Below are 19493 nucleotides of genomic sequence, written 5' to 3' on the forward strand. Positions count from 1 at the left end.
GTGCTCCCTCTCCTCCTCCCTTTCTTTTGCTCTCTGTAATCCCTCTCTCATTAGTGTCAGTGTATCGCTGGCACTCCCCATGTCTCCCCCTTCTTCCCACCTCTCTCGTTGCCCTCAACCCAATCATTTCCCAATGACTGATGTCACTTTGCTGACATCAGCAAAAACAAAAAAATTGTCCACCATCAAGTACTTAGGGAGAGAGAGAGGGGACTCGGCGGCCAGCCAAAAGACACGTCATGATTAGAGAGGACATAACTGTGCTACTGCCAACCATCACCTTAAAAACACCCCCGCTCTGCAAACACACACTTAGTTCCAAGTGCACACAAAGTTGGCAGATCTAGAAGTACGTCAGTGAGTGCTCATTCAGACATTACGTCAGTCATATCATTCAGAAGGGTCTCTCACTGTAATTAGAGTAACCTTCACAAAACGTACGCTAAGAGTGACAGAATACACTCAGACTCACTGCATGTGTAGTTAATAACAGAGCCTGGGCTTCAAGTCTTACCCAAAAACCTAGCCTGTCTAAGCCAGTCAGCCCAGTCCTCTAAAGCCAGTAGTCAGTCCCATCAGTAGTGAACATACTGCCCCAGAGGAGTGCTCTGGAAAACTGGAGCCAGTCACTGAAGTAGCTGCAGGCAACAACCCCTTTACACACACATTCAGAAAGATGAAGAGGAGTGTGTTGGACACAGTGGACACATTAATGGGACAGTTAAAAAATAAATTAAATATTTTCACACCCCTACACACACACACTTAACAAGCAGAGCTCTTCCGCTACATCATAATTCAGCAGTCCCCTCCCCTTCCCATCAGCTAAACAACCGTGTGCCAAATTTAGGGGAAAGGAAATATTTCTGCTAAATTAGTTATGCTAATTACAGAGCAGTTCTCAGGGGAGAGCAGCGCTAAATGGCTTTAAATGATTTTCGCCTGGAAAGAGGTGCAGGGAACACAATCAACAACAACAACACCCAGAACCCGCCCTGCGACAACAGCAACATGCTAATATAATTAAGGAAGTGCACCACAGCAGCTAGCCAACCACGTGCCTTATCAGCCCCCAGCTGAATTTGTCGACCAATAAGGAGGGCGATACGGAGAGAGGGAAAAGTTTGGGTAACATACACACACAAAACTTTTCTAACTTTATATACCCTTGACACATGGACAAGCACAGATATGGACAGAGAAGTACAGGGAGGTAGGAACTTCTAGAGATAGTTTCCCCTTTCTGAAAATTGTGTTGTGATACACAGATGTGTCCACACACCAACCCAATCACACATCATTAACAGCACACAGAGCTGCACGACATGATTATCTAGGTACTCTTCGCTCTAAGACTAACTGAACTGTGCTGCCTGCTTGAGTGAAAGGAGGTGGGTCTTGGTGTGTGCGCGCGCTGTGGATATTGCAAGTCTATACCGCAACTTCAATTAAAATGTGATTAATTGTGATTACATCAACATTTGAGGATTCACCGTATTCAACACACACACACTATTCTTCAGTCCTTCTCAGATGTGCAGCTGGGAGCGCTGTCCAGTTTATGTCTTAATTAGCACGTGGCCACAACACCCAGCTGGTGCACACTGTGGAACACTAACTCTCCACACCATCCAACCATCAGATAGACAGAGCATGCCGTGATGAGACCTAATGTAGCGTAAGCTACTGAAAATGGGCCTTTTACAAGGTGAAATCATGACAGGAGTGTTTGATTCGTATTAAAATAGATGAGTTCAGACAGACTACTTTAGGAAACTTTCTGAAGAGACATACCGTATAGGCCTATAGAGATAATCAGCCGACTCACACGTGCACACCAGTAAAGCACCCGTCAATCAAAGCCACCAGCATACAGACACAAGCAAATATTTCTCCTTTCCAGAAAAACATTAAAAAAAACCTTTGCCTACCTTTCCAAAAGCAGGCTATAAGATAGTGAATTGACAAGGAAAGTATGAAGCGGACAGCTGTGATATAGCATGAAGATGAAATTGACCATTATTAAAATAGAAACAAATACACGCAGCATGTCCATAGCCTATTTATCAGCGACGCTGATCATCGAGGGGGAGTGTTGGAAAGACTTTTTAAAATACTGCAAGGAACTATTAGAATTTGAATGGATGTAAAACAAACTTAAAAAAGGACTATGTTGACGAAAAGCTGGGCACTAACTAAGAAGTTCATAAGATAGTGTAAGTGCAATTCCTCAACGCTGTGTGCATAGGGTTGTTGTCCTGTTAGAAGGTGAACCTTCGCCCCAGTCTGAGGTCCTGAGCGCTCTGGAGCAGGTTTTCATCAAGGATCTCTACTTTGCTCCGTTCATCTTTCCCTCGTTCCTGACTAGTCTCCCAGTCCCTGCATTTGAAAAACATCCATACTGCCACCACGCTTCACTGTAGGGATGGTGCCAGGTTTCCTCCAGACGTGATGCCTGGCATTCAGGCCAAAGAGTTCAATCTTGGTTTCATCAGACCAGAGAATCTTGTTTCTCATGGTCAGAGTCCTTTAGGTGCCTTTTGGCAAACCAAGCAGGCTGTCGTGCTTTTTACTGAGGAATGGCTTTTGTCTGGCCACTCTACCATAAAGGCCTGATTGGTGGAGTGCTGCAGAGATGGTTGTCCTTCTGGAAGGTTCTCTCATCTCCACAGAGGAACTCTAGAGCTCTATCAGAGTGACCATCAGGTTGTTGGTCACCTCCGCCAGCTCTTCTTAGAGTATTGGTGGTTCTAAACTTCTTCCATTTAAGAATGATGGAGGCCACTGTATTCTTGGGGACCTTCAATGCTGCAGAAATCTTTTGGTACCCTTCCCCAGATCTGTGCCTTGACACCATCCTGTCTTGGAGCTCTATGGAAAATTCCTTCAACCTCATGGCTTGGCACTGTCAACTGTGGGACCTTATATAGACGGGTGTGTGCATTTCCAAATCTTATCCAATCAATTGAATTTACCACAGGTGCACTCCAATGAAGTTGTAGAAACATCTCAAGGATGATCAATGGAAACAGGATACACCTGAGCTCAATTTCAAGTCTCATAGCAAAGGGCCTGAATACTTATGTAAATGTGATATCAGTTTTACATTTTTAATACATTTGCAAAAATATCTAAAAACCTGTTTTTGCTTCGTCATTACAGGGTAGTGTGTATAGATTGATGAAGAAAAAAAACTATTTAATCAATTTTAGAATAAGGCTGTAAAGTAACAAAATGTGGAAAAAGTCAAGTGGCCCGAATACTTTCTGAGCGCACTGTCCACACACACAAAACGCTGTCACTCCCACACAAATCCCTCACAGACTCAAACACTGCATATGGCACAGGAGCCTGCTGAGGGGAGAACGGCTCATAATAATGGCTGGAATGGCACCAATCACCTGGAAACCCATGTGTGCTGTATTTGATACCATTCAACTCATCCTGCTCCAGTCATTACCATGAGCCCGTCCTCCCCAATTAAGGTGCCACCAACAACCCCCCCCCCACACACTTGCTGCTGCTACTCTGTTCTTTATTTTACTCTTAATAATAACAATAATAATATCTATCCTGATGCCTAGTCACTTTACCCTGCCTTCATGTACATATCTACCTCAAAATACCTCGTACCCCTGATCTGGTACCTGTACATAGCACCATTCTACTGTACTTTATGTTATTCCTCATGTTAATTACTATTTCAGTTTGTATTATTCTTTTTTAACTCTGCATCGTTGGGAAATGTTCTTAAGCAAGCATTTCACTGTAAAGTCTACACCAGTTTTATTTGGCGCATGTGATAAATACAGTTTGACTTAGTACCTGAAGTTAGGAGCTGAGGCCCACTCCAGAGCCAGACAGGCCAGGTCCACAGCTGCATAGACCAGCAGGAAGAAGATGGTTACAATGCTGGCGATGGTGTTCAACTTCCCTGTGAACAACACCAACTATAGATAGAGAAAAGAGAAGAGTAAAATTGTGATTAATGAACCCATTTCATTGACGGGAGAGAGAAAGAGAGAGAGAGAGGACGGAGGGAAGGAATAGTTTCTCCTCTGACCTCTACAATGCTAAGTCAGTCTCCCTAGTTGAGCCCTGAGAGGATCTTTTACAACAGCATTAATTAGCTATTAACTGAGCCCTCAGCCACAGGCCAGCATGGGCAAATTCTGGGCCTGCCAGTGCACCACACAATCATCTGTGTGTGTGAGAGATTAGGTCATTCGTCTTCATGCTGTATGCTCAGTTCATGTAGCGTGTACATGATACTGCAACATTTCCCCAGCTTTTTTCTACTCACCCCTCGCTCCCTTTCGTCTGAGATTGTTTAACATGGAGTGAGATTAGATTATCATTCGTGTCATCAGTGAATCATTGAAATGGCTGAGAGCGAAAGAGAGAGCGTGCGAGGGATAGAAAGAGGGCCAGGACTAGTGAGTCAATGAGCTCTGATACAGGCTAACGATTTCCTCTAATTACTCCCCCACTCCAGCGGAGAAACGGAGCGAGGGATGAGAGAGGAAGAGAAAGACGAGCCATTTAGCCTTTCTCACTTCTTGAAGAGTATCTGACTAGCCAGTCATTAACGAGCTCTCTCCTCTTTGCATCTTTACCCTCCCATCTCTTGCCTCCTCTCTCACCCCTGGTCTCCCTCCCTCTTGGCCATTTCTCAGTAACCTCAAATGACTTCTCTTCTCCATCTACCTTTCTCCTCTACTCTCTCCATCTCTTTCCTTCATCTGACCTGATCAGATTATTGAGCATGTGAAATTAGACCTAATCTATCCTCTGTGTGTCTCACCTGTACTAGGAACCAGGAGAGGAGGACAGACACCCAGGGGTTCCCATTGTCTTACCTGTACTAGGAACCAGGAGAGGAGGACAGACACCCAGGGGTTCCCATTGTCTTACCTGTACTAGGAACCAGGAGAGGAGGACAGACACCCAGGGGTTCCCATTGTCTTACCTGTACTAGGAACCAGGAGAGGAGGACAGACACCCAGGGGTTCCCATTGTCTTACCTGTACTAGGAACCAGGAGAGGAGGACAGACACCCAGGGGTTCCCATTGCGAGATGTCTTCTTAGCTGGAGACAACACTGTGCCTGCAGAGAGCATATGTGAGAGCAAGAGGGAGGTCGTGAAGGAGCAAAACGGAGGGGATTAAAGTTAAGGACCACATTTCACAGTTAATACATGAAATTAATTAAATTAGGAGACTTTCAACTCAAATCAATGCAGCCAAGAACAGGGGATGGAGAAAGGGAGGAAATAAAAGGAGAGGATAGGAGAGAGGAAGGAAGGAAAGGTAAAAGAGGGAAGACAAAGCAGATAGTTTTAAACTGGGTGAGATGAGGTGTGTATATGTGTGTTACACTATATTAGGCAGTGGGTGTAGGACAGTGACAAGGTGATGCCGCATGCAGCAGGTATGAATGACACACACATGATAAGAAATTAATTTGAAGTTAGACAGCTTTAATCAAACAGTCAACTAGGCAGAGACAAAAAAAACAGAAACTAAAATCTCTTTTTAACCCCTGAAAAGCATTGCTAGCAATCCAGAGCTGAGTCATTGTCAGTTTGGTTCAGTATGGTTTTGAGTCATCTCCCCTGCTCCAGCTGCCCACTACAGGGGAACCCTGCTTAATATCGCTATTCATCTCCCCTATCCACACACAACGCCAGTGAGAGGGGAGACAGAAGAAGCTATAAAGAAAAATAATGAGGGAGAGAACAAGAGAAGAGGACATGGGTGTACCCACCAAACAGGTCATCCCGTGCCAGGGCGTAGAGGATGCGAGACGCCCCTATCAGGTTACTCATGGCAGCAGACATGGTGGAGGAGTACACACCAACGGTCACCAACGGGTTCCACACATTAATGTCCCGCAGGAAACTGTAGTCCCTCTGGAGGAGAATACTGAGAGAGAAATCAGATTATATACACATTCAAATTAAACACTTGTTACCTATGAAGAGTGAATGGTAACACGCAAACAAACATCTACATGAATAGCTGCAAGAGGAAAGGGGTGAGACAGCGGGTGAAAGAAAGACAGATGTTTCTACTTTATTTGCCGTGTGTTATCTTAATACTTGAATAAGAGATGGAGAGAGAAATCAGAGAGTGAAAATGGACACCCCTCTCTGATTGTGCCCTGCCTCACTCCACCCCTTTCCCACACAACGGAGCTGCAGAAATGAAAATTAGTAAAGCAAGTCTGCTCCTCTCCCCACCGCTCTTCACTCACCATATCTCCCTCAACCACTATTTCCTCCTTCTCAACATACCGTTTCTCCCACCCCCTCCATTTCACCAGTTCTTTCTACCCCTCTCACTTTCAATCTCTCCCTCGCTGCCCACCCCAGTGTCCATTCTCTCGCTCCCCTTCTCCCTCTGCCCACCCCAGTGTCCATTCTCTCGATCCCCTTCTCCCTCTGCCCACCCCAGTGTCCATTCTCTCGCTCCCCTTCTCCCTCTGCCCACCCCAGTGTCCATTCCCTCGCTGCCCACCCCAGTGTCCATTCTCTCGCTGCCCACCCCAGTGTCCATTCTCTCGCTGCCCCTCTCCCTCGCTGCCCACCCCAGTGTCCATTCTCTCGCTGCCCCTCTCCCTCACTGCCCACTACTGTGTCCATTCTCCCTCGCTCTCCACTGTAATTAAGACTCGCGTCACGTTCTTTCAGGTCGTCTGGTTTAAATACTTATCATCATGGCCCTATTAAATATTGTTCCGTCCAGCAACACATTTGAACACCATTTTTTCACACAAACCCAGATAGAGCCACACACGATAAATTAATATCTCCCCTGAAAATTAGGAAATGCCAATGATTGGTTTGTGTGTGTTACTTGATGTGTGTGTGCGATTGTTGGTCTGTGTTATGAGTCGGGTGCCACAGTAAAATGTTTATGAGCCATTGCTTTAATCAGGCTCTCTGACATATGCTTAATAGTGATTCACTTCGAATGGTCCTTTCCACAAGCAACACACACACACACAGAATAGCAAAAAAATAACACTCATTTGAGTGTATGCTCGTGTGGTGGTTGGACCATTGAAAGTGACTCTGTTTTCTGTGTGTGTGTGTGTGTGTGTGTGTGTGTGTGTGTGTGTGTGTGTAATGGAGCTGGTCAGTGCTATTCCCTAGTTATTAATTCCTGTGACGTGTGGCAGGTGCAGTATAAATCTGAACGGGCTTGACATTTTCAAACCTGCACTCCAAAACAAAGCCATCATATAGAGGTGACAGCCATGCAGAGAGAGCAGAGGAGAGAATATGTGCATTTGTGTGTGTTCATGCACAGTTGGGTACTTTCATATGGTCATTTTTATGAACATGTCTGTGTAGGCTATGCATTTGTAGAAGCATGTGTGTATACGGTTGTTTTTGAGTGTGTGTGTGTCCGTCCTGGTGTCCCCTCCATCCCATAATGCAGATTATTGATCGGATCATGAAGCTGGAATGAGCTTTGCCATGGAAATAAAGAACAGAACGAAGTAAAGCACCTGACAGAAGAAAATAGGTTTTTTAAGAGGGGAATGCAGTTAAATGAGTGAAAGAGCCTGGAGAGATTGGACGCTCATTCTCATTCCACACCTCATCTGTTCTTTCCCTCGTTTGTTGATCCCCTCAATCATACTCTTATTTGTTTATGCATACATTCATGTTCTTTTGCCATTTGTTTCATTTTTTTTTTTTAAATACGCTTCAGAACCAACACAGAGGGGAGGGAGGCAGATAGGCCATACAGACAGAGAGAGACAGACAGAGAGAAACAGACAGAGAGAGACAGACAGAGAGACAATGTGTGATGGTTAAGTGCTCCCTGGGGGCTAGGCTGTGGCTGAGGAGTATAAAACTGGATCAATATCTAACAAGGCCTGCAGAGCTCCTCTCCCTCTCTGCTACCCTCTCTCATTCTGTCTCTACTTCACCCCTCTCCTATTCTATATTGTTTGGCTACATTCTCATTCCTGATACTATGTTGATGTGGTTTATTGTTGAGGGTCTCCAGTAGCTGTTGCTCATGCAGCAGCTACTCTTCCTGGGGTCCACGGGATTACAGAGGACCTTCTCCAGCTCTCTACCTGTGTGATGGCAGTGACAGGACCAGTTGTAGTAAGGGTAGGAGGGTGAAGTACTTGGAGATTTGGAGCGTTGTACAGTCTACCAGTGGACAAGACCGCTTTCACCACGCTACTGCCATGGAAAGACAGACAGACAGACAGACAGGGGGAACAAGAGAGAGATATATCTGTGTTGGAGAGACAGCAAGCAAATAAAGTGAGGATGGAAAGAGAGCTAAGGACATGCACTCTGTAGTGGGGTGATTGCAAGGGAACAGAGGTATGAGACAGAGGGAGAACAGACAGACTGAGAATGTTGGACTTGTTGCCTCAATGTCTGGACAAGAGACTAGTACTACGAGCCAGCGAGTGTGTGAGTGTGTGTGTGTGTGTGGGGGTACAACGTTCTCTCACACACACTAATAAAAGCCATATGGGGGGCTAAAAAGCAGAAGAAAAAGCAAAGAGATAGCAGAGCCTTGTGGGACTGCACAGCTTCCCCACACACACCAGGCTGCATGTTGGAGATAGCAGAGCCTTGTGGGACTGCACAGCTTCCCCACACACACCAGGCTGCATGTTGGAGATAGCAGAGCCTTGTGGGACTGCACAGCTTCCCCACACACACCAGGCTGCATGTTGGAGATAGCAGAGCCTTGTGGGACTGCACAGCTTCCCCACACACACCAGGCTGCATGTTGGAGATAGCAGAGCCCTGTGGGACTGCACAGCTTCCCCACACACACACACACCAGGCTGCATGTTGGAGATAGCAGAGCCTTGTGGGACTGCACAGCTTCCCCACACACACCAGGCTGCATGTTGGAGATAGCAGAGCCCTGTGGGACTGCACAGCTTCCCCACACACACACACACACCAGGCTGCATGTTGGAGATAGCAGAGCCCTGTGGGACTGCACAGCTTCCACACACACACCAGGCTGCATGTTGGAGATATCAGAGCCCTGTGGGACTGCACAGCTTCCACACACACACCAGGCTGCATGTTGGAGATAGCAGAGCCCTGTGGGACTGCACAGCTTCCCCACACACACCAGGCTGCATGTTGGAGATAGCAGAACCTTGTGGGACAGCACAGCTTCCACAAACAGGCTGCATGAAGGAGATGGCAGAACAAAATGAATAAATGAATTTAATTATTCAGTCAGTAATAAATACATAAGCTTCAATAGCAGGATGGGATTAGCCAACAGGTCACTGATGCACAATAAACACAGGTGCACATGCACACAAGTCACTCAACCAGAGACACACACATTCACCACACACACACACACACACTACAATGCCACTCATCCATAGAGGAGATAGAGATACACACAACCACTTTGCAGTTAGTCATACACAAATACACGCCAAAGGTCACTCATTCAGGAAATAAACACACACACACCCTCTCTCTTCACTTACCCAGAGAAAGAGAATGACAGTAAGACACGCAGATCATTCGGGTCCCTAACCAAGATGCAGACACACGCTAAGCTGAGTGTATATTGGGGGATTGGGCAGGACTTGGCTGTGGGCTATCTGTCACCACTAGCTACCCTGTCAGAAAGGGTTAACAGACTTCTCATCTCTGGACATTCGACCTTCCTTCTCCATCATATTTTACATTGGGCTCCCATACACCTTCTCAGACCCATCTAGAACATACACACACCTGTAACCTATTTAGGTATGCATCAGGTATCGTTCTCCCAAAAGGAAACACTATTGGAGATCTGAATACCCATTCTTAACCTCCCTGACATTCATGTTAAGTGAACACAATGCCTTTACCAAGAATGTAGAATAACTAGCTGAAGAGGAGAGCAATTCATTTTGGCCTTATTCAAAAGGTTATACCGTTTCTGTATCAGTAAGGCACAGGCAGCTCAATTCTGATCTTTTTCCAACTAATTGGTCTTTAGACCAATCAGATATGAAAAAAATCTGATGCGAAAAGATTGATGTGATTGGTAAAAATATCAAATAGCAGGAAATGATCAGAATTGGGCTGCCTGGGTAAATGCAGCCTAAGAAACCTCTCGACATCATGTTAGAGTCAAACACAAAGTGAGCTCCTCATATTGTGAGATGGTGTGACCGCCACCTGTTGGATATTTCAGGATACTGCTACCATGTTACTCCATTTCTGACTAACAAAAGGGGAATAACGTCTAACTCAAAAAGCTTCTAGTTGTTCCTCCTCAGTGAGAATCACTGACCCAGACCGTGATCGGCCTTCAACTGCTTTCCCGTCAACGATGTGTTGTTGCTATGGCAATGTTTGGAGTCTCCGTGGTGACGATGGGGGTGTTTGGCATTTAGCAATGTCTCGTTGATGTGACGTTGACTGATGGCTTTAATACACATTCTTCCTATTTAATCTCAGTAATCTATTTAATCTGTCTCTTAATGACATGAACCCGGGATGGTGGTGACAGGTTCACTTTAAAAGTTAATATCATAAATATGATAAAAGTGAAAAGTTTTTAGTTTGGTGACAGATGCACTAGCGACATGGGTTTTTCCTGAAAAGTGACTTGAATAGGAAAAACTTTGGGACCTTTTTTGGGTCCTACAACTGACAGCCACATGTTACTTTCAACAACAAAAAAACATGGCATATTGTTGATAGACATAATCTGTGACCTTCCTTGTGACAAGGGTGTAATTGTTTCGTAATGTAATCGGCATTTATGAAGTTTACCTCTAGTCAAGGATGTTATACAGCCCTTCTGGTGATTGAGGTTATAATCAATGTGGAATTCCCTGGCCAGAAATAAAAAGTTTATGTTTCCAGTAACAGGCATGATGAAATGGTGGCTTTACCCCTGGTCAAGTTCCCATTATCCTCTTCAACGCGTTACTGTACTCTATGTACAACTGGAGGAGCAGTCAGTAGTTACTGCACATATGAAAACACACTAAGACAGTTCAGTAAAAGGTTTAGATATGGTTTTGAGACACCATCAAGTACTATAAAAGGACCTTGGAGGTAGTATCATTCATAAACCCTGTACATTTCCTCCATTCAGTCTAAGACCAATAAAGGCACACTCCACTGCATGCCAGGCCTTGTCCAACATAAATAAAGCAACACTAAACCACAGCAGATAAGGACACAGCTAGATAACAACCTGACTGAACCTACTGGAGAAATAAAAGCATTCTTACTATCCTTTTGTTCATATGCTGAAGTATGGATCGAAATGGACTCGTACATGTGCCTATGTACATGTGCCTATGAGTCCTGAATGCCACTTCCCTCATGATCTAGATGGTGTAGAAATCAACCACCTAGGATATCATGATCCGGTGTCTCAACTACTACATCATCCATCACTGAACACGTTTACATGCACACAGTATTCCAGATAGTAGCACATATCATGCTTAACCTCTCTTGGGTAGGGGGCAGTATTTTCACGGCCGGATGAAAAACGTACCCAAATTAAACGGCCTACTACTCGGGCCCAGGAACTGGAATATGCATAGTATTAGTAGATTTGGATAGAAAACACTCTGACGTTTCTAAAACTGTTTGAATGATTTCTGTTATACTCACAGACCTCATATGGCAGGCAAAAACCTGAGAAAAATCCAACCAGGAAGTGGGAAATCTGGTTCTTGTAGTCTTTTCAAGTCATTGCCTATCTAACACAGTGACTTAGGGTTCATTTTGCACTTCCTAAGGCTTCCACTAGATGTCAACAGTCTTTAGAACCTAGTTTCAGGCTTTTGCAGTGAACAGAGAGCGAACAAGAAGGCTGGGAAGTTGGTGACTCAGAAAATTACATGAGTTTTGTGGCGCGCGTTCACGTGATGAGGTAGCTGTGTTCCAAAACGTTTTTCAAAACATTGGAATCGTCCGGGTTGGAATATTAAAGTTTTATGTTAAAAAGGCCCTAAAGATTGATGCTATACAACGTTTGACATGTTTCAACGAACTTAAATATAACTTTATTAACTTTTTGTCGTGAAATTTTGGGCGCGCTTCCTACATTTGGAGTAGCAAAGAACAAGGAGGTATTTGGACATAAATGGACTTTATCGAACAAAACAACATTTATTGTGGACCTGGGATTCCTGGAAGTGCCTTCTAATGAAGATCAAAGGTAAGTGAATATTTGTAATGCTATTTATGATTTTAGATGACTCCAAAATGGCAGGTATCTGTATTGCCTGGTGTATGTTTGAGCGCCATATTCAGATTACTGCAAAGTGTGCTTTTCCCGTGAAGCTTTTTTGAAATCTGTCACAGCGGTTGCATAAAGGAGATGGTCATCTATAATTCTTTGAATAACAGTTTAATATTTTATCAACGTTTATGATGTGTATTTTTGTAAATTGTTGTGCTGATTCACCAGCAGTATTGGAGGCAAAATATTTTCTGAACATCACGCGCCAATGTAAAATGCTGTTTTTGGATATAAATATGAACTTTTTCGAACAAAACATACATGTATTGTCTAACATTGAGTCCTAGGAGTGTCATCTGATGAAGATCGTCAAAGGTTAGTGCTTAATTTTAGCTGAATTTCTGGTATTTGTGACCCCTCTCCTGCTTGGAAAATGGCTGTGTGGTTTTTCTTGTGTTGTACCTGTCCTAACATAATCTAACTTTATGCTTTCGCCGTAAAGCCTTTTTGAAAATCGGACAATGTGGTTACATTAAGGAGAAGTGTACCTTTAAAATGGTGTAAAATAATTGAAAGTTCTCAAACATATGACTATGACATTTTGTTGTTTTGAATTTGGCGCTCTGATTTTTCACTGGCTGTTGAATAGTGTGAACCGTGGGTGGGACGCTAGCGTCCCAAGAGAGGTTAAGGTCTTATTCAGGATAAGCTGTTTACATGCACTTTTGATATCCCGCTCACGAGTATCCCTGAACCCATGAATATTCCTCATTTAAGTTCATATGGGTTAAATGGAATAGTAAGTGAAATGTAGACACCATCTGTAGGTCTATAACCTCTCACATGTAGAGTAATATAATATTAACTCCTGTATAATTATGCATTTCTTGTAGTAGGCCTAAAATTATACAACAAATGTTAATTGTGTCTTGAGAACAGGAGTTGAGAAATAGGATTTCTGTCTTTCAGCATCTCTTGAGAAAATGTGAATGTACGTGGAACTTATCTTTTGCAATTATGCAAACCAGATAAAATATGCACCCAAGACGAACTGAAGTCTTATCAGAAACAGTTTATCGTTTTCTCAGTTTTTCATTTCCATAAAACCAGTCAAACTGATGACATTTGGACATTTTGCACGGGAACAATCTTTCCACTGTTCTGGAGTTATTGCATTTTCTCCCCGGTCCCTAAATGAAACAGACAACTTTACCGTGTTAACTGGATTATACCGCATTCATTCTATCGATTAAAGACATTCTGGTGAGCAATACTTTTTTTGGTCTTCTGGGCAACCAGTTATGACAGAAGAGAAGCTGCATGTATCTAACTATAGTTGACAAATGGCCTACCAAATGTTGGAAATTATAAGCAGAAACGTATCTAAATTAGGGGTGAAAGTAAGCTATACTGTCCAGTGGACTACGGTGTATCAGCAAAATACATTCTTATGGAATTATTATGATGGATGGAACTGCGCAGGTATAGCCTACTTTAAGTGATTTGTTTGATAATCAGATGAAAAAAAAAAAAGAATAATCACAACACCCATGATACGTGAAACCGAGCCTGCACACAGCGAAAAACAACAGTAAACGGGATAAGATATTTACATGCCACAGTATCCCATCTAACATCAGCATATCCCAGGCATCTTATCCAGGTTTCTCATAACTGGGATAAAAGCTTTTTGGGGGTTATTGTAAAAGAGATATGATGTTACACTCAAAAAACTAAATACTTGAGTATCCTGAATAACGAGATATTGGTGGGCATGTAAACATGGTCAATGAGTTAGTATATTTCTAGCTGCTAACGTCTGATCTACTCTTACTTCCTCATACCACTTCTTCTCGTTTCTATTTGTGGTGTAAAATATGTCACATGACTACTTCCACATAACTTAACAATGGATGCCCCCGGACACACAAACTTTTTGTTATTCTATCCTCATGTGGACCTAAAATTGATTTCCATTCAAAATCCAATTTTTCCTAACCTCTTACCCTAATTGTAACCTTAACCCAAAGCTTAAAATAGCCTTTGTTCTCATGGGGATGTGGGAAATGTCCCCACGGTGGAACATTATTCTTGTTTTACTATCCTTGTGGGGACTATGTCTTTAGATAGAAGAACCAAGCCACACACACTTCATGTGAACAGGGTCTCATTGCCTCCATTGAAGCAGCCCTCTCGTAAAGTCATGTGATTAGCAGGTGGGGCCAATTTGACTCAAACACACACTAAGATTAGCCTACAACTACAACTGTTTCAAATGAAAACATTAATGACGACAACCACACACAACTACAACCACATCAATTTCAGGAGGGGAAACGGTGAAACAGGCAGAGGGGAGGACAGGGAGGAGTATAATTTATGGCTGTATTGATTTCCAATGCTCCTTTATGGGCCTTTTATGTCAGTTTAGCACTTTGGCAACACTTGCTTTAGTGCCACATCAATACTGCACACTGGCACTGAGCTAGAGACGGGAGTGTGAGTGAGAGAACGCGCGTGAGAGTAGGAGAGAGATTGAATTGTAAATGTGAGTCTTTCATTGAGTGCAAATTTGAGATGAGTTTGAATTGGATCGGGGTGTGCGCACCTGTACGTGAACATACAGTGCATTTGGAAGGTATTCAGACCCCTTGACTTTTTCCACATTGTTACGTTACAGCCTTATTCTAAAATGGATTAAATAAAAACATTTCCTCATTAATCTAGACACATTACCCCATAATGACAAAGTGAAAACAGGTTTTTCAAAATATTTGCAAATTCATAAACAGAAATACCTTATTTACATAAGTATTCACACCCTTTGCTATGAGACTCGAAATTGAGCTCAGGTGTAACCTGTTTCCATTAATCATCCCAGAGATGTTTCTACAACTTGGAGTCCACCTGTCAGTGGTGTAAAGTACTTAAGTAAAATACTACTTAATTCGTTTTTTGGGGTATTGTTGACTACTTTTAACTCACTACATTCCTAAAGAAAATTTACTTTTTACTCCATACACTTTCCCTGACACCCAAAAGTATTCATTACATTTTAAATGGTTAGCGTGACAGAAAAATTGTCTATTTCACACACTTATCAAGAGAACATCCCTACTGCCTCTGATCGACTCACTAAAAACGTTTCATTTGTTAATGATGTCTGAGTGTTGGAGTGTGCCCCTGGCTATCTGTACATTTAAAAAAACAAGAAAATGGTGCCGACTGGTTTGCTTCATATAAGGAACTTGAAAAGATGTATACTTTACCTTTTGATATTTATGTATATTTTAGCAATTACATTTACTTTTGATACTTAAGTATATTTAAAACCAAATACTTTTACTCAAGTAGTATTTTACTGGGTGACTTTTACTTGAGACCTTTTCTATTAAGGTATCTTTACTTTTACGCAAGTATGACAATTGGGTACTTTTTCCACCACCTGTGGTAAGTTCAATTGATTGGTCACGAAACTTCGTCAGCCGGTGATTGTCAAGCAAATAACAGTCGGTCTCACGGCAATTGACCGTTAATTAACAAATACATTTAGCATTTCCGGCTTCCACACAAGCCATTGATGCAGACCTTTGGAACATCTACACCTTCACAATATATCCATTATTTATTTTAGACAGGTCTAACGAAGCATGATATGAAGAAAATGTAGTCTATTTCAGAAGAACAGAATAGCATACTCTGAGTTGTCCTTTGGTCCTGATCTGGCAAGGCAAATTGTCTTTGGGCAACAAGTTTATTTAGCTGACAAGATTTGCTTAGAATTCCGAGGCATTATTTTATAGTATGTTGAATACAATTGACCACAGCTGAATAAAATAGACTGGAGGGAGTGTGCACATGCGGCTATTGTGTGTTGAGCGGTTAACAAAGAAATAGGTATTCCTATATGGTTAATTTAGAGTTATTTATGTAACTTTAGTTCTACAAATGTTGGGCTATACGTTTGGATTTTTAATACATTCTAAGGCTGCATGACGCGACTAATGATGATTTGAAAAATGTTGCTTGAAAGACATGAGCTCTGCTTTGTTTTTTGTGTGCAGGCTGTACACTACATCAGTCACTCATTCACAATTTGACAAGCAGTTGATAATGCCTAGAATTTCATGGCGGCGTCCCCTTTGTGTGGCCGTAATGCACCTTAAAAAAATCCATGTCTTCTGCTGCGTTACGCGCTTCTCCCCGAGTGATGCACGCTCCATCACGTGATTGGGTCGTTGTCACAGGCCACAAGTGAAGACACATCGGGGACGCAACTACGTGTGTCCTTATCCAATTCCAAGGTGCATATTGAAGAGATTGGAAGAACTGTCCACATTTACTTTGTCAGCCAACAATACGAGTAGGCCTAACGAACAGCAAAAACACTAGCCTGTCAATCTACTATCCCCCATGAAACGCATGCCAGCTTATGTATGCCAGTTAGCCTCTACACCCTTTGTAAAGCAGATTAATGTGATTAATTTTAAGAAGTTATTTGGCCACTTTAGTTGTGATACAAACCTTATAAAAAACATATAGGCCCATGGGCTAGGCTACATGACGTGTGCGACTAAGATTAAAAAATGTAGCAAAAAAAAGGCATTGTTTCTTATGCTGGGCATCATTCCCAAGAGATAATATATAATTCACAAGTGATAGGATAATATTGTCACTATTCTTGATTGAATCTTGTCTTTACATACAGTGAGGGAAAAAAACGCATTTGGTCCCCTGCTGATTTTGTACGTTTGCCCACTGACAAAGAAAGGATCAGTCTATAATTTTAATGGTAGGTTTATTTGAACAGTGAGAGACAGAATAACAACAAAAAAATACAGAAAAACGCATGTCAAAATGACTTGCATTTTAATGAGGGAAATAAGTATTTGACCCCTCTGCAAAACATGACTTAGTACTTGGTGGCAAAACCCTTGTTGGCAATCACAGAGGTCAGATGTTTCTTGTAGTTGGCCACCAGGTTTGCACACATTTCAGGAGGGATTTTGTCCCACTCCTCTTTGCAGATCTTCTCCAAGTCATTAAGGTTTCAAGGCTGACGTTTGCCAACTCGAACCTTCAGCTCCCTCCACAGATTTTCTATGGGATTAAGGTCTGGAGATTGGCTAGGCCACTCCAGGACCTTAATGTGCTTCTTCTTGAGCCACTCCTTTGTTGCCTTGGCTGTGTGTTTTGGGTCATTGTCATGCTGGAATACCCATCCACGACCCATTTTCAATGCCCTGGCTGAGGGAAGGAGGTTCTCACCCAAGAGTTGACGGTACATGGCCCCGTCCATCGTCCCTTTGATGCGGTGAAGTTGTCCTGTCCCCTTAGCAGAAAAACACCCCCAAAGCATAATGTTTCCACCTCCATGTTTGACGGTGGGGATGGTGTTCTTGGGGTCATAGGCAGCATTCCTCCTCCAAACACGGCGAGTTGAGGCCAAAGACTCCATTTTGGTCTCATCTAACCACAACACTTTCACCCAGTTGTCCTCTGAATCATTCAGATGTTCATTGGCAAACTGTGCTTTCTTGAGCAGGCGGACCTTGCGGGCGCTGCAGGATTTCAGTCCTTCACGGTGTAGTGTGTTACCAATTGTTTTCTTGGTGTCTATGGTCCCAACTGCCTTGAGATCATTGACAAGATCCTCCCGTGTAGTTCTGGGCGGATTCCTCACCGTTGTCATGATCATTGCAACTCCACGAGGTGAGATCTTGCATGGAGCCCCAGGCCGAGGGAGATTGGCAGTTCTTTTGTGTTTCTTCCATTTGCGAATAATCGCACCAACTGTTGTCACCTTCTCACCAAGCTGCTTGGCGATGGTCTTGTAGCCCATTCCATCCTTGTGTAGGTCTACAATCTTGTCCCTGACATCCTTGGAGAGCTCTTTGGTCTTGGCCATGGTGGAGAGTTTGGAATCTGATTGATTGATTGCTTCTGTGGACAGGTGTCTTTTATACAGGTAACAAACTGAGATTAGGAACACTCCCTTTAAGAGTGCGCTCCTAATCTCAGCTCGGTACCTGTATAAAAGACACCTGGGAGCCAGAAATGTTTCTGATTGAGAGGGGGTCAAATACTTATTTCCCTCATTAAAATGCAAATCAATTTATAACATTTTGACATGCGTTTTTTTCTGGATTTTTTTATTGTTATTGTGCCTCTCACTGTTCAAATAAACCTACCATTAAAATTATAGACTGATCATTTTTGTCAGTGGGCAAACGTACAGAATCAGCAGGGGATCAAATACTTTTTCCCCCTCACTGTATACTAAATAATGTGTGAAATTTGATTTAGAATGGACCATTATCATGCACCTGTATTGAAACAGGGTCAGCGGGGAAAAATACATGTCATCTACAGTGCCTTGCAAAAAGTATTCATGCCCCTTGGCCTTTTTCCTATTTTGTTGCATTACAACCTGTAATTTAAATTGATTTTTATTTGGATTTCATGTAATGGACATACACAAAATAGTCCAAATTGGTGAAGTGAAAAAAAACTTGTTTCAAGAAATTATACAAAATAAAAACGGAAAAGCGGTGCGTCCCTATGTATTCACCCCCTTTGCTATGAAGCCCCTAAATAAGATCGGGACTAAGTGTCACACAATCTAAGTGTCACATGATCTCAGTATAAATATATATTATATACACACACACACACACACGTTCTGAAAGGCCCCAGACTCTGCAACACCACCAAGCAAGCGGCACTATGAAGACCAAGGAGCTCACCAAACAGGTCAGGGACAAAGTTGTGGAGAAGTACAGATCAGGGTTGGGTTATAAAAAAATATCCGAAACTTTGAACATACCACGGAGCGCCATTAAATCCTTTATTAAAAAATTGAAAGAATATGGCACAACAAACCTGTCAAGAAGGGCCACCCACCAAAACTAACAGACCAGGCAAGGAGGGCATTAATCAGAGAGGCAACAAAGAGACCAAAGATAACCCTGAAGGAGCTACAAAGCTTCAGAGCAGAGATTGGAGTATCTGTCTATAGGACCACTTTAAGCCATACACTCCACAGAGCTGGGCTTTACGGAAGAGTGGCCAGAAAAAATCCATTGCTTAAAGAAAAAAATAAGCAAACACGTTTGGTGTTCGCCTAAAAGGCATGTGGGAGACTGCCCAAACATGTGGAATAAGGTACTCTGGTCAGATGAGACTAAAATTCAGCTTTTTGGCCATCATGGAAAACGCTATGTCTGGCGCAAACCCAACACCACAAGAACACCATCCCCACAGTGAAGCAT

General features: G+C 42.9%; 1 protein-coding gene across 1 annotated transcript in view; it reads right to left on the bottom strand.

Moving 5' to 3' along the window:
• Positions 1-19493, bottom strand: part of LOC106613052 (solute carrier family 12 member 9) — a 54361-nt gene that overhangs the window by 24604 nt on the left and 10264 nt on the right. Inside the window, exons 7-9 of the mRNA XM_045724701.1 lie at positions 5768-5925; positions 5025-5107; positions 3826-3950 (exon numbers count right to left, since the gene is read on the bottom strand). Coding sequence (XP_045580657.1) covers positions 3826-3950; positions 5025-5107; positions 5768-5925 — 366 coding nt within the window. The remainder of the gene's footprint in view (positions 1-3825; positions 3951-5024; positions 5108-5767; positions 5926-19493) is intronic.

This window comes from Salmo salar, chromosome ssa09 (assembly GCF_905237065.1).
Source record: "Salmo salar chromosome ssa09, Ssal_v3.1, whole genome shotgun sequence".
In the NCBI taxonomy this organism is placed as follows: Eukaryota; Metazoa; Chordata; class Actinopteri; order Salmoniformes; family Salmonidae; genus Salmo; species Salmo salar.